We start from the raw sequence: 14,950 nt of genomic DNA on the forward strand, positions 1-14,950 counted from the left end.
TAGCTTAACTATAAAGGTATTATGTCACACAAACAGTAGGAGAATATCTGAGAAAGAGAGAGAGAGAGAGAGAGAGAGAGAGAGAGAGAGAGAGATAGGGACTAGAGAGAGAAAAAAGAGGGTAGATGGAGCAAAAGAGTGAGCGAAAGAGAGAGTGAGAGATTGAGAAAGAAAGAGAGAGAGTGAGAGAGAGAGAGAGAAAGAGAGAGTGAGAGATTGAGAAAGAATGAGAGAGAGAGAGAGAGAGAGAGAGAGGGAAAGAGAGAGAGACAAGGGCAACCAGTGAAGGACAAACACCATTGTAAATACAACCCATATTTATTTATTTCCCCTATTGTACTTTAACTATTTGCTCACGGCTAAAACACTGTATATAGAGATATGACATTTGGAATAATTTTATTATTCTGGTACTTGTGCGAGTGTTTATTTCCCCTTTTGTACTTTAACTATTTGCACACGGCTAAAACACTGTATATAGAGATATGACATTTGGAATGATTTTATTATTCTGGTACTTGTGCGAGTGTTTATTTCACTTTTGCTTATCCATTGAACTTGCTTTGGCCATGTAAACATATGTTTCCCATGACAATGAAGCCCCTTGAGTTGAATTGAATGACATTGAATGGAGTTGAGAGCGAGAGAAAAGAAAGCGATAGTGAGTGTATGTGCAGCAGTGAGCCGGTCACTTCTGGTGCAGAGGCACAGTGGTTGAAGGCTTAACGTTGGAGGGTCTAACACTGGGGAAACTCCCTGTAACTCCTGTGTGTTGCTTTAGAACATGAGCCCTTTGATTGCGTACATGAGTAATTGAATTCCTTTAAATCACATGTAGTGCCAGAACGTGTAAACGATGTACAGTATTTTGATTGATAACTTGATTAGTTCCTCATTATCACAAGGAGGAGTCTCAGTGAAGCCTCGTTAATGCCTTGCTAGTTCCTCTCCCTCTATCCCTGTAGAGCAGAACTAGAGATGCCGTGTTTTTTAGATTGGCCGGGAGCACTGAGCATTCACCCTCATTACAACTCTGTTGACAAACGGACTGTTCCTCTGTAACAGCCAGGCTATGATTGGTTTGGAATTAAATAAGACTATTTGCGCTTGCAGTATCACATCATGCTGCCAAAACACAACATTCTTTCACTAAATCTAAATGTTGTACAAAATAGCCTGCCACTCGTGCTGGTTGAAGCGACTGTTCTTTCTGGAGAGGGCTGCCGAGAGAGGGAGAGAAGGGGAGAACAGGGAGAAGAAACAGAGAAACTGAGAGCGAGAGAGAGAGAGAGAGAGAGAGAGAGAGAGAAAGAGAGGAGGGGGTGTAGAGTGCATGTCGAGATAGATAAAAGGAGAGCACCTCAGTGGGATGCTTCCTTCAAAGGCCTATCACAGCTGCACATCCAGCAGCCGGATGCAGACAGCTGCTTCCTCACATCTACTTTTCAGGAACAAGCAGAAAACACCACTGACTATATAGAGATATAATGGAAAACCATTTATTTTGATACCCAGAGAAATGTCAGATTGTATATTTATCCATTCAGCTATGCAATAGTCACTGCTTCTGAGTCTCAGTTACAGTATGTGGAGGACATGAAATGAAAGTGATGTGAAAGTTGATGTGTTTGTCATGTATGATGATGATCAGGGACGCCTCGAGGCTTTGGGGGCCCGAAGCGAGATCTGGTCGGGGGACCCCACCACTTTGCGGGCAAAACCTTTTAAATTATTTTCCTGCAATTTTGCCATGGGGCAGAGAGAGCATTTTGCAGTTTTAATTAAAACTAATGTCATGCAATTCTACTAATTTTGCCATGGGCAGAGAGAGCATTTTGCAGTTTTAAAAGCTAGTTCCCAGCAATTTTGCCATGACTTAAACCAGGTTCATGTGATATCTGAGTGAGAGTGACTAATAAAATCAATGTGGGCTCCCAGGGGCTCAGGGCCCCTGGGCACGTGCCTTGCTTGCCCGGTAAGTAATTCAGTTATTCAGCCCTGATTACTACAAGATTTAGATAGCTGGCTAGACTAACTTACCTTGCAATCTATAGAATGTTAGCTGACATGGACTAAGTGAGTGACTGTCAGTGACTGACATAACAAGATAAAAAGTGCTGATGTACAACTACATGTCAAAATTGCACCTTGTGTATTCCACTATTGCACCTTGTGTATTCCACTAACTCCCAACAGTAAATTGAGACCCCCAGCTGACTCTCAAAAAACATAGCACCTCGTCTGTGTATCGGCAGACGATGACGACGAGGGTACCTGCTGATGCTCTCTGCCCTCCCTCCCCCAGGTGACTGTAGTTTCAGCTCTGCGGGGGTCCATGATGGGGTCCATGAGGACACTACGGTGTTCAGTCGGATCTTCCAGATCCTCTACCGGAATGAAGAGGTCAACATCGATGACCGCATGCTCTTCAAGGTCCACCTATTGCTGGATGGGGAGAGGGTGAGACACACACACAAACACACACACACACACACACACACACACTAGCTCAATTTAACCCCTTTAAACAGTTTATTTCCAAAATGCTATATCCAACCAATTTTTCACATTTGTGTTTTTTCCTCAGAAATGATACCTTATTGGTGCCTTCATATGTGTGTGTAAAAAATTACCGTTCACAGGTTTTTAATTCAGCAATTGTTTTTGCCAAACACTACACATCCATTGTTTAGCTGGAATGGAATGTTTGCATATTGGACTGTGCTACAGCGCCTTCGGAAAGCATTCAGACCCCTTGACTTGTTCCACATTTTGTTACGTTACAACCTTATCAAAAATGTATTAAAAAACGAAATTCCTCATCAGTCTACACACAGTACCCCGTAATGACAAAGCACAAACATGTTTTTGGAAATGTTTGCTAATAAAAAAAATATTCAAACTGAAATATCACATTTACATAAGTATTCAGACACTTTACTCAGTACTTTGTTGAAACACCTTTGGCAGCGATTATATCCTTGAGTCTTCTTGGGGACAACTGTCCTTCTGGAAGGTTCTCCCATCTCCACAGAGGGATTCTAGAGCACTGTCAGATTGACCATCGGGTTCTTGGTCATCTCCCTGACCAAGGGCCTTCTCCCCCAATTGCTCAGTTTGGCCGAGTGGCCAGCTTGAGAGTCTTGGTGGTTCCAAAAATATTTCATTTAAGAATGATGGAGGCCACTGTGTTCTTGGGGAACTTCTATGCTGGAGAAGTTTTTTGTACCCTTCCCCAGATATGTGCATCGACACAATCCTGTTTTGGTGGTCTACGGACAGTTCCTTCGACCTCATGGCTTGGTTTTTGCTCTGACGTGCACTGTCAACTTATATAGACCAGGTGTGTGCCTTTTCAAATAATGTCCAATCAATTTAATTCACCACAACTCAAGGATGATTCATGGAAAAAGGATGCAACTGAGCTCAATTTTGAGTCTCATAGCAAAGGGTCGGAATACTTATGTAAATAAGGTATTTTTGTTTTTATATGTAATAAATTAGCAAAATATTATGGGGTATTGTGTGTAGATTGATGAGGGAAAAAATATATTTAATCTGTTTTAATATAAGCCTGTAACTTAACAAAATGTGGAATCAGTCAAGGGGTCTGAATACTTTCCAAATGCACTGTACAGGTATCTTACCTACAATCTAACCTACAGAGTTAAACAGGAACCCTGGTTCAGTCAGAATGTGACTGTTAGAATCATCAGCTTATTGGCTACATGGCAGGTCAACTCATCTAATTTATTTATTTTAATGTCGGTTACCTACCTTTGAGGTCTCCTAAATTTAGATTTTTTTCATTAAATGTATGACACATTATTTATGCAAAGGTGGTGAGAGAGAGGCTGTCGGCTGGAACGTCGATCAGATTTCAGACATCCCCTTTTCTCTCTCTGTCTATCGCTCTCTCTTACTCCCTTTTCCCCTCTTCCCTTCTACCCCCGCTCTCTCTCTCCCTCCCTCTCATTCTTCTTTTCCCCTCTCTCTTTTCCCCCTCTCTCTCTTCCCCCCCTCTCCCTCTCCCCCTCTCCTCCACCTCTCTCTCACTCATTCTCTATCTCTTTGTGTGTGTGTGTGTGTGTGTGTGTGTGTGTGTGTGTGTGTGTGTGTGTGCGTGCGCGTGTGTGTGTGTGTGTGTGTGTGTGTGTGTGTGTGTGTGTGTGTTGCTGCTGTAGAGATAACAACAAAGAGAGTGAGAGGGAGGTAGCCAGAGAAAGAAGAGAGAGAGCATGAGAGAGAGGAGAGAGACAGGGAGAGATAGAGGAGAGAGAGAGCAAGAGAGAGGAGAAAAAGGGGGAGAGAGAGGAGAGAGAGAGTGAGAGAGAGAGGAGAGATAGAGAGAGTAGGATAGAGGAGAGAGTGGGAGAGGGAGAGGAGAGAATGAGAGAGGAGAGAGGAGAGAGAGGAGAGACAGAGGAGAGAGAGAGGGAGAGAGAGAGAAAGAGAGAGGGTGAGAGAGAGGAGAGAGAGACGAGAGAGATGGTGTAGAGAGAGAGTGAGAGAAGAGAGAGAGGGGGAGAGAGAGAGGAGAGAGTGGGAGAGAGAGAAGTAGGATGTGTGAAAATAAATGAGAGATACAGTAGGGAGAGATACAGTAGGGAGAGATTTCTTCCAAATGATTGTTAATTTCTCTCAACGGCGTACTCTTTAGTAGTGTACGGCTTTGTTGTTTTCCACTGCTTTATTCAAATAGGGTTAAATTGATTATCCCAAATCCAACTACCTGCCTTTTACCTTCATAATGATAGGAACCATACTGTTCAGTCTACAGCGTAACCAGACAGAAGACACAGTAGAGATACTAATGCCAACACTATACACACATTAACAGCTGCTCATGGTTTAATGTCTCACAATAGTGTTGTTACACTGGTATGGTTTTACACCATTTCTTTTCTATACCCATTGAATTTCATTGCTGATTTGTCTAATTCTAGTTGTTACAGTCTTATTGATATTGTGACTGTGTTTCTATTCTCACAGGTGGAAGAGGCTCTGAGTGAAGTGGACTTTCAGTTGAAGCTGGATCTTCACTTCACAGACAACGAGCAACAGTACGTTAAACACTCGGCTACATACTCCCTTTTCTCTGGCACTTTTCTTTTCACCTTCTCCCCATCTCTCCTCCTTTCCCCCCTCCCCTATCTGTCCTGTCAGTTAGTAGTGCTGAGGCCCAGGTCTTAATGATGTCCTGCCAGTGAAAAGCCTCTGGCTCTAACAGACTGACAGACTGCACTGTCAGGAAAAAACACTAGTCAATTAAAAACACTACTTTACCCACGTCTCTGTGTAGACTTGCATGTGTTGTGCATGTGTCGTGCATGTGTGTGCACATTTGTATGAGTGTGACTCTGTGCACGTGTCTGTCTGTCTGAGTGTGTGTGAGTGTGTGTCTGAGTGTGTGTGTGTGTGTGTGTGTGTGTGTGTGTGTGTGTGTGTGTGTGTGTGTGTGTGTGTGTGTGTGTGTGAGTGTGTGAGTGTGTGTGTGAGTGTGTGAGTGTGTGTGTGTGTGTGTGTGTGTGTGTGTGTGTGTGTGTGTGTGTGTGTGTGTGTGTGTGTGATAAAGGATGAGTTACTTTTGAATGCTGTCACTCCAACGTCCAACGTTTGCGTGTTTGTGCTGTGGCTCTGCTCAGTAGCTCGACAGTTACTGTAGGCCACCGACTGGTGATAGATGACTTGTAATGTGTCCTGGAGGGCTCATTAAACATCCCATTTGGAGCGCGTACAACTTCTCAGACTTTGCTGCTCAGGACTTGTGCCATTCGGAGTCACCCGGTGTTAGTGTGTGAAGAGTCTTACCATGTTCAAGTTTCAACGTTATTGCCCCAGAGGGACATTCATTTGTTCACCACACCGGTGTGCTTTCTTGAAATGTCTATTGTCCTAGCTGGATGATAATCCATTACATGATGTCCTTTAAATGGGTAATAGTTTGCACAATGTATTTGAAACTGGCATTCACTGTCTTTGGCATGATGTTGTAACTGTATACTGTTTTGGCATGGCCTCTCTCTGCTGTTATTCTCAGGCGGGGTTAGATGCTAACTGTGTTGTCTCTAGGTTAGGGGACATCGTGACAGTCCCAGTCATCAGCAGTAGGACCCTGGGTCTCCACTTCCACCCCAGGAGAGGTCTCCACCACCATGTACCTGTCATGTTCGACTACTTCCACCTGTCCGTCGTCTCTGTCTCCATACATGCATCCTTGGTGGCCTTGCATCAACCACTCATCAGGTAACGCTGCGTGTGTGTCTTTGTGTGTGTACATGTCACACTGATGATCACTTCTTAGCTCTCACACCACGTATCTCCTCTCCTGTTAGAATGGGTTTAGTTTGGCAACCTGCTCTGAGAGTGCATCCAATGGCCTGCTACTTGAATAAGTTGTTTTTCAAACACTTGATGAAACCACTTGGCAAAATCTTAACCTGAATGTTCAGCCATTCTTTTCCCTGATTACACCAGAACTGAATTACATAATGTCTAACTGCTCTTCTCTCTCACTCTCTCCATAGTTTTGCCCATACAGGGAAGGGTTCCTGGCTGGGAAAGGGCTCCCCAGAGAACGGTACTGACCCGTCAGCCATGGGGGTGTCCATGGAGAACCTGATGTTCGGGGCTGGATACTGCAAACCTGTCATCACAGAGGTACAGTCAAATCAAGTCAAACTGTATTGTAAGTGCACGAGTACAAGGTTTCTCAATAAACCTTACAGAGGACAGTAACTGGTCAACACAAACAAGCCTAGTCCTTGACTTAAAGTAATACTCAAATGGCAACCTGAATATGGGAAAGTGGCCCACAGAGTTCACACTGAAGATGAGAGAGCCAAGAGACAGAAGAACTGAATCAAAACTGTCTTTCTCTGTCGCTCCCTCCCTCCACTATTGTAAGGACAGGTCATCAGTCAGGTCCCTCTAGAAGTATTAGAGACAGTGAGGCTGGACACTGAGGCTGCGTCCCTATTAATGTCTCATTAACCCACGTGGCCAGACCAGGCTCGCAGGACACTGAGGCTGCGTCCCTATTAATGTGCTGAGCGACTGTGGCCTGGCGTCTGGAGGAGAAACGACAGCAGCTCTCAGTCACAGGAGGTTGGTGGCACCTTAATTAGGGAGGATGAGCTCGTGGTAATGGCAGGAGTGGAATCAGTGGAATGGTATCAAACAGATCAAACGCATGGTTTCCATGGTTTCCAGGTGCATGATAACATTCCATTTGCTCCGTTCCAGCCACTGCTATGAACCCCCCCCAGCAGCCTTCTCTGCTCTCAGCAGTAAATATGGTGTAATAAGGGTTCTCATCTGCCTGTGGACTACAGGGCTAAGGATAATAGTAGCCATCAGGGATGGTTTCTACATCTTAAGGGCTCATTTAGTGGCCTGAGAGCTGTGGGAAGTCAGAGAAAGTGCTTCGCTGGATGCATCAACCACAGACACCACTCACGTCTCTCACTTCTGGAGGTGTGTGTGTGTGTGTTTGAGGTGTGTGTGTGTGTTTGTATGAGGTCTGTGTAAAGTGTGTGTGTGAGGGTGTGTGTTTGAGGTGTGTGTGTATGAGGTCTGTGTAAAGCGTGTGTTTGAGGTGTGTGTGTGTGTGTTTGTATGAGGTCTGTGTAAAGCGTGTGTTTGAGATGTGTGTGTTTGTATGAGGTCTGTGTAAAGTATGTGTGTGATGGTGTGTGTTTGAGGTGTGTGTGTGTTTGTATGAGGTCTGTGTAAAGCGTGTGTTTGAGGGGTGTGTGTGTGTGTGTTTGTATGAGGTCTGTGTAAAGTGTGTGTTTGAGGTGTGTGTGTGTTTGTATGAGGTCTGTGTAAAGTGTGTGTGTGTTTGTATGAGGTCTGTGTAAAGTGTGTGTTTGAGGTCTGTGTTAAGTGTGTGTTTGAGGTGTGTGTGTGTTTGAGGTGTGTGTGTGTTTGTATGAGGTCTGTGTAAAGTGTTTGTGTGTTTGTATGAGGTCTGTGTAAAGTGTGTGTGTGTTTGTATGAGGTCTGTGTAAAGTGTGTGTGTGTTTGTATGAGGTCTGTGCAAAGTGTGTGTGTGTTTGTATGAGGTCTGTGTAAAGTGTGTGTTTGAGGTGTGTGTTTATATGAGGTCTGTGTAAAGTGTGTGTTTGAGGTGTGTGTTTGTATGAGGTCTGTGTAAAGTGTGTGTTTGAGGTGTGTGTTTGTATGAGGTCTGTGTAAAGTGTGTGTTTGAGGTGTGTGTTTGTATGAGGTCTGTGTAAAGTGTGTGTTTGAGGTGTGTGTTTGTATGAGGTCTGTGTAAAGTGTTTGTGTGTTTGTATGAGGTCTGTGTAAAGTGTGTGTGTGTTTGTATGAGGTCTGTGTAAAGTGTGTGTGTGTTTGTATGAGGTCTGTGCAAAGTGTGTGTGTGTTTGTATGAGGTCTGTGTAAAGTGTGTGTTTGAGGTGTGTGTTTATATGAGGTCTGTGTAAAGTGTGTGTTTGAGGTGTGTGTTTGTATGAGGTCTGTGTAAAGTGTGTGTTTGAGGTGTGTGTTTGTATGAGGTCTGTGTAAAGTGTGTGTTTGAGGTGTGTGTTTGTATGAGGTCTGTGTAAAGTGTGTGTTTGAGGTGTGTGTTTGTATGAGGTCTGTGTAAAGTGTGTGTGTGAGTGATAACGGTATGGTTGTCCTCCTCCGGCAGAGCAGCTACTTTTCACTAGTCTTATCCGGCGTAGGTCGCTACTGTGATTGCAAAAGCTGTTGCTCACACCAACATGTGCCTCATACACACACCCTGATCCAGCCCTTTGGCCCTGTGGACAGATGTCACAGACTGAGCACTAAATCTTAATGAGAGCTGGGTTGTCCCCCTCATAGCCCCTCCTCTCGGTTTGGCCCCCTTGTTCATGGGTTACACACACACCGGGCTCGTCCCCCCTGTTCATGGGTTTTATACAGCGCCTCCAACAGGGAACTTTAATAAGCACTGCATTTAGCCGGGCGGGGGGCGGTGTTTGATCCCCGTAATGAGTACTCCTCCAACCACCACGTAGCTTACCTGCGGTAGAAATGTGTATAGAGCACAGTGTGAGTGTGTGTGCATGCGTGTGTGTGAGTGCTATCCTTCTCTCCCTTTCTCCTCTCTTCAAACCCCTTATTTATGTAAGGCTTTCTACCTGGAGGGTATAAGCACATTTTCAGCACTACCCTATTTATACTGCCACAGCTTTTCCACACTCTTTCTTTATTCATTATTAAGAGTGTTGTTATTGCACAATCTGGACACGTGTCGTTGGAAAATTGTGTTGATGTCAGCTGAATTATAGTGGTGCTGCCTCTTGTGGTGGGTAGAACATGGATGTGGACTTTTTTTACATCGTTCACATTTCCTTATTGGTATAAAAATGTGTATCTCAGCAATATCAGAGGCGATAAATATTTTCTGAGGGAGATACTCATCTTGGACCCTCGTGGGGTGGTTGAGAATGTCAGGTACCAATGCAAGAGCAAGAGGCAGGATACCTTCAGATACTGAAAGCACACAGTCTCAAGCCTTAACGAGAGAGAGACCTGTCCTGATATTTTTACCAGCCTGTCTGCCTGACAAGCTGCTGACTTGTCCCCTGTTCCTGTTGTATGTAGAGTGAGCAATATCATGTCATTGTTTTGTAACTCTGAGTTGTATTTCTGTTCGAGCAGATGGACCCCCTGTAACTACGTATCCCACGGTGCACTGCAGCAGCCATCAGATCCAGCGTGTAACCTGTGTACTCAGCCTTGTGTTCCTGTAACAGACGGTCAGCTTTGCATGTGGCTGTTGCTGACAATTAGGACTTAAGAAGACTGTAATACAGTATCCAAAGAAGGTTACTTCGCATAAGAAATATACTGTATTTACACAAAGATTGCCTCAGCCCCTCTTGCTTGGTAAGCTACTCTGGCACCCCAAGCCCCCTGGTAGATATACACTACACAAGGCAGACTTCCTCTCTGGGTGGAACGCAATGACGATGTGGACAAAAGTTTGCTCCCAAATATCTGATTCCGCCCATGCACATGCTCAGATGTCGATCGATGGAGTGAAGTGTGTTGAGACTCTTAGACTTGTCAGTGAGGGAAAAAAGAGTTTTGCTTTGTGGGGGAGGGGGATTATGACTGCATTCATAGTGACAGAAATAGCTATTTTTCATTTTTACCCCTGGAGGTGTTCCATGTCACAACCCCCATATCCCAGTATGCCAATATAAAGGTCAAAGAAACTATGAAAGTAAGCATACAGATGTTCCTTCCTGGTTGTGGAGGATCCAGAAGTATTATCTGTTATTACAGAGCAGAGTAGAGCTATGATGATAGGGCACTGCGCTTTACTGCCCCAAGGTAAATTATAGTGCACACACACATACACCAGTATTACATGCCTTTAAAACTCACACACATACACCAGTATTACATGCCTTTAAAACTCACACACATACACCAGTATTACATGCCTTTAAAACTCACACACATACAGAGGCATTATCCAAACATACACCTTCATTACATATCTTTAAAACAAAACTTCCAAAGCAGCCAGAACAGCCAGCCAGTCACAGGAAGATAGACCCTGTCCAGAAAACAGTGACAGAGGCCAGACGCTGGCATCCCAAGGGGCTGGGGCCTGTGTGTGTTGGGACTGGTTCAGTGTCAGAGGTAAAAGTGCTGTGGGTTTGCGGTTAGAGTGCCACCTGCTGGTGATAAATAGGAATTACTACTAATAAATACTTTCCTTAAAATGGTAGTACAGTAACATTGATGAACAGATGGCTAAGCTTTCAATCCATTACCTTCCAAGTCTAATATATGTTGTATGAAACATCACCAGTGATTGTTACTGATGTCTGGGTAGTTGGTGGTTACTGGGTAGTGTGAGGTTAGTTAGTTCCTGTCCACAGGACATGTTAAAGGTCAACTACTGTCAGGTCACGTCTTCTATATCTTCCAGTACCACGTCCACATCAATGTTGTTTTACTACCGGGTACCAAGCTATGTTTAGGAGCTGCTTGAGTCCAAAACCTCCTGTGGTGACTGAGACTTTACACATTGGTGTTAACTCACTAGACAAGGTCCTAAATAAAGTCCTGTTCCAGACCAAGATCAATGGCAAGGCTACACAGAGGGAGCTCATTGGTTCCTACTGGGGAGGCCGTAGAGTCCCAGTATGTGGACTTGGCCGTCATTAAAGCAGCTCATTATCGTTTGACCTAGATGGAGTAACCAACATTTTTTTTCTTCCCGGTCTCTTCCCCTTGTCTCTCCGTCTCTCCTGTCTCCCCTGTCTCCAAATGTGTCTCTCCTGTCTCCCATGTGTCTCTCCGTCTCTCCTGTCTTCCATGTGTCTCTTCTGTCTCCCACGTGTCTCTCCTGTCTCCCACGTGTCTCTCCTGTCTCCCATCTGTCTCTCCTGTCTCCCATGTGTCTCTCCGTCTCCCCTGTCTCCCATGTGTCTCTCCGTCTCTCTTGTCTCCCATCTGTCTCTCCTGTCTTCCATGTGTCTCTCCTGTCTCTTCCCCTGTCTCGCCGTCTCTCCTGTCTCCCATGTGTCTCTCCTGTCTCCCATGTGTCTCTCCGTCTCTCCTGTCTTCCATGTGTCTCTCCGTCTCTCCTGTCTCCCATGTGTCTCTCCTCTCTCTTCCCCTGTCTCTCCGTCTCTCCTGTCTTCCATGTGTCTCTCCTGTCTCCCACGTGTCTCTCCTGTCTCCCATCTGTCTCTCCTGTCTCCCATGTGTCTCTCCTGTCTCCCATGTGTCTCTCCGTCTCCCCTGTCTCCCATGTGTCTCTCCGTCTCTCCTGTCTCCCATCTGTCTCTCCTGTCTTCCATGTGTCTCTCCTGTCTCTTCCCCTGTCTTTCCGTCTCTCCTGTCTCCCATGTGTCTCTCCTGTCTCCCATGTGTCTCTCCGTCTCTCCTGTCTTCCATGTGTCTCTCCGTCTCTCCTGTCTTCCATGTGTCTCTCCTCTCTCTTCCCCTGTCTCTCCGTCTCTCCTGTCTCCCATGTGTCTCTCCGTCTCTCCTGTCTCCCATCTGTACCTCCTGTCTCCCATGTGTCTCTCCTGTCTCCCATGTGTCTCTCTGTCTCTCCTGTCTGCCATGTGTCTCTCCTGTCTCCCACTTGTCTCTCCTGTCTCCCATGTGTCGCTCCTGTCTCCCACGTGTCTCTCCTGTCTCCCATGTGTCTCTCCTGTCTCCCATGTGTCTCTCCTCTCTCCTGTCTCCCATCTGTCTCTCCTGTCTCCCATGTGTCTCTCCTGTCTCCCACTCTCTCCTGTCTCCCATGTGTCTGTCTCCCACGTGTCTGTCTCCCATGTGTCTCTCCTGTCTCCCATGTGTCTCTCCGTCTCTCCTGTCTCCCATCTGTCTCTCCTGTCTCCCATGTGTCTCTCCTGTCTCCCATGTGTCTCTCCCTTCCATGTGTTTATCCTCTCTCTTCCCCCGTCTCTCCGTCTCCTGTCTCCCATGTGTCTCTCCGTCTCTCCTGTCTCCCATGTGTCTCTCCTGTCTCCCATGTGTCTCTCCTGTCTCCCATGTGTCTCTCCGTCTCTCCTGTCTTCCATGTGTCTCTCCTGTCTCCCACGTGTCTCTCCTGTCTCCCATGTGTCTCTCCTGTCTCCCGTGTGTCTCTCCGTCTCTCCTGTCTTCCATGTGTCTCTCCTGTCTCCCACGTGTCTCTCCTGTCTCCCATGTGTCTCTCCTGTCTCCTGTGTGTCTCTCCGTCTCTCCTGTCTCCCATGTGTCTCTCCCCTCTTCCATGTGTTTATCCTCTCTCTTCCCCTGTCTCTCCATCTCTCCTGTCTTCCATGTGTTTCTCCCCTCTTCCATGTGTTTATCCTCTCTCTTCCCCTGTCTCTCCGTCTCTCCTGTCTCCCATGTGTCTCTCCTGTCTCCCATGTGTCTCTCCCCTCTTCCATGTGTTTATCCTCTCTCTTCTCCTGTCTCTCCGTCTCTCCTGTCTCCCATGTGTCTCTCCCTCTTCCATGTGTTTATCCTCTCTCTTCCCTGTCTCTCTGTCTCTCCTGTCTCCCATGTGTCTCTCCTGTCTTCCATGTGTTTATCCTCTCTCTTCCCCTGTCTCTCCTGTCTCCCATGTGTCTCTCCCCTCTTCCATGTGTTTATCCTCTCTCTTCTCCTCCTCTCCTTCTCTCCTGTCTCTCCGTCTCTCCTGTCTCCCATGTGTCTCTCCCCTCTTCCACGTGTTTATCCTCTCTCTTCCCCTGTCTCTCCTGTCTCCCATGTGTCTCTCCTGTCTCCCATGTGTCTCTCCTGTCTCCCATGTGTCTCTCCTGTCTCCCATGTGTCTCTCCCCTCTTCCATGTGTTTATCCTCTCTCTTCTCCTGTCTCTCCGTCTCTCCTGTCTCCCATGTGTCTCTCCCCTCTTCTACGTGTTTATCCTCTCTCTTCCCCTGTCTCTCCTGTCTCCCATGTGTCTCTCCTGTCTTCCATGTGTCTCTCCTGTCTCCCATGTGTCTCTCCTGTCTCCCATGTGTCTCTCCTGTCTCCCATGTGTCTCTCCTGTCTCCCATGTGTCTCTTCCATGTGTTTATCCTCTCTCTTCTCCTCCTCTCCTTCTCTCCTGTCTCCCATGTGTCTCTCCCCTCTTCTACGTGTTTATCCTCTCTCTTCCCCTGTCTCTCCTGTCTCCCATGTGTCTCTCCTGTCTCCCATGTGTCTCTCCCCTCTTCCACGTGTTTATCCTCTCTCTTCCCCTGTCTCTCCTGTCTCCATGTGTCTCTCCTGTCTCCCATGTGTCTCTCCTGTCTCCCGTGTGTCTCTCCGTCTCTCCTGTCTCCCATGTGTCTCTCCCCTCTTCCATGTGTTTATCCTCTCTCTTCCCTGTCTCTCCATCTCTCCTGTCTTCCATGTGTTTCTCCCCTCTTCCATGTGTTTATCCTCTCTCTTCCCCTGTCTCTCCGTCTCTCCTGTCTCCCATGTGTCTCTCCTGTCTCCCATGTGTCTCCCCCTCTTCCATGTGTTTATCCTCTCTCTTCTCCTGTCTCTCCATCTCTCCTGTCTCCCATGTGTCTCTCCCCTCTTCCATGTGTTTATCCTCTCTCTTCCCTGTCTCTCCGTCTCTCCTGTCTCCCATGTGTCTCTCCTGTCTTCCATGTGTTTATCCTCTCTCTTCCCCTGTCTCTCCTGTCTCCCATGTGTCTCTCCCTCTTCCATGTGTTTATCCTCTCTCTTCTCCTCCTCTCCTTCTCTCCTGTCTCTCCGTCTCTCCTGTCTCCCATGTGTCTCTCCCTCTTCCACGTGTTTATCCTCTCTCTTCCCCTGTCTCTCCTGTCTCCCATGTGTCTCTCCTGTCTCCCATGTGTCTCTCCTGTCTCCCATGTGTCTCTCCTGTCTCCCATGTGTCTCTCCTGTCTCCCATGTGTCTCTCCCCTCTTCCATGTGTTTATCCTCTCTCTTCTCCTGTCTCTCCGTCTCTCCTGTCTCCCATGTGTCTCTCCCCTCTTCTACGTGTTTATCCTCTCTCTTCCCCTGTCTCTCCTGTCTCCCATGTGTCTCTCCTGTCTCCCATGTGTCTCTCCTGTCTCCCATGTGTCTCTCCTGTCTCCCATGTGTCTCTCCTGTCTCCCATGTGTCTCTCCCCTCTTCCATGTGTTTATCCTCTCTCTTCTCCTCCTCTCCTTCTCTCCTGTCTCCCATGTGTCTCTCCCCTCTTCTACGTGTTTATCCTCTCTCTTCCCCTGTCTCTCCTGTCTCCCATGTGTCTCTCCTGTCTCCCATGTGTCTCTCCCCTCTTCTACGTGTTTATCCTCTCTCTTCCCCTGTCTCTCCTGTCTCCCATGTGTCTCTCCTGTCTCCCATGTGTCTCTCCCCTCTTCCACGTGTTTATCCTCTCTCTTCCCCTGTCTCTCCCCATGTCTCCCCTGTTCCACGTCCTCTCTCCCCCTGTCTCCCTGTCTCCCATGTGTCTCTCCCCCATCTTCCACGTGTTTATCCTCTCTCTTC

General features: G+C 46.8%; 1 protein-coding gene across 1 annotated transcript in view; it reads left to right on the forward strand.

The window, feature by feature from the left end:
* The window catches only part of LOC112264642 (protein FAM135B-like), a 79,210-nt gene that overhangs the window by 50,320 nt on the left and 13,940 nt on the right, over nucleotides 1-14,950 (forward strand). Inside the window, exons 4-7 of the mRNA XM_024441385.2 lie at nucleotides 2,306-2,460; nucleotides 4,993-5,063; nucleotides 6,073-6,246; nucleotides 6,528-6,660. Of these exons, the coding sequence (XP_024297153.2) occupies nucleotides 2,306-2,460; nucleotides 4,993-5,063; nucleotides 6,073-6,246; nucleotides 6,528-6,660 (533 nt within the window). The remainder of the gene's footprint in view (nucleotides 1-2,305; nucleotides 2,461-4,992; nucleotides 5,064-6,072; nucleotides 6,247-6,527; nucleotides 6,661-14,950) is intronic.

Source organism: Oncorhynchus tshawytscha, linkage group LG13 (assembly GCF_018296145.1).
Source record: "Oncorhynchus tshawytscha isolate Ot180627B linkage group LG13, Otsh_v2.0, whole genome shotgun sequence".
Taxonomy (NCBI): domain Eukaryota; kingdom Metazoa; phylum Chordata; class Actinopteri; order Salmoniformes; family Salmonidae; genus Oncorhynchus; species Oncorhynchus tshawytscha.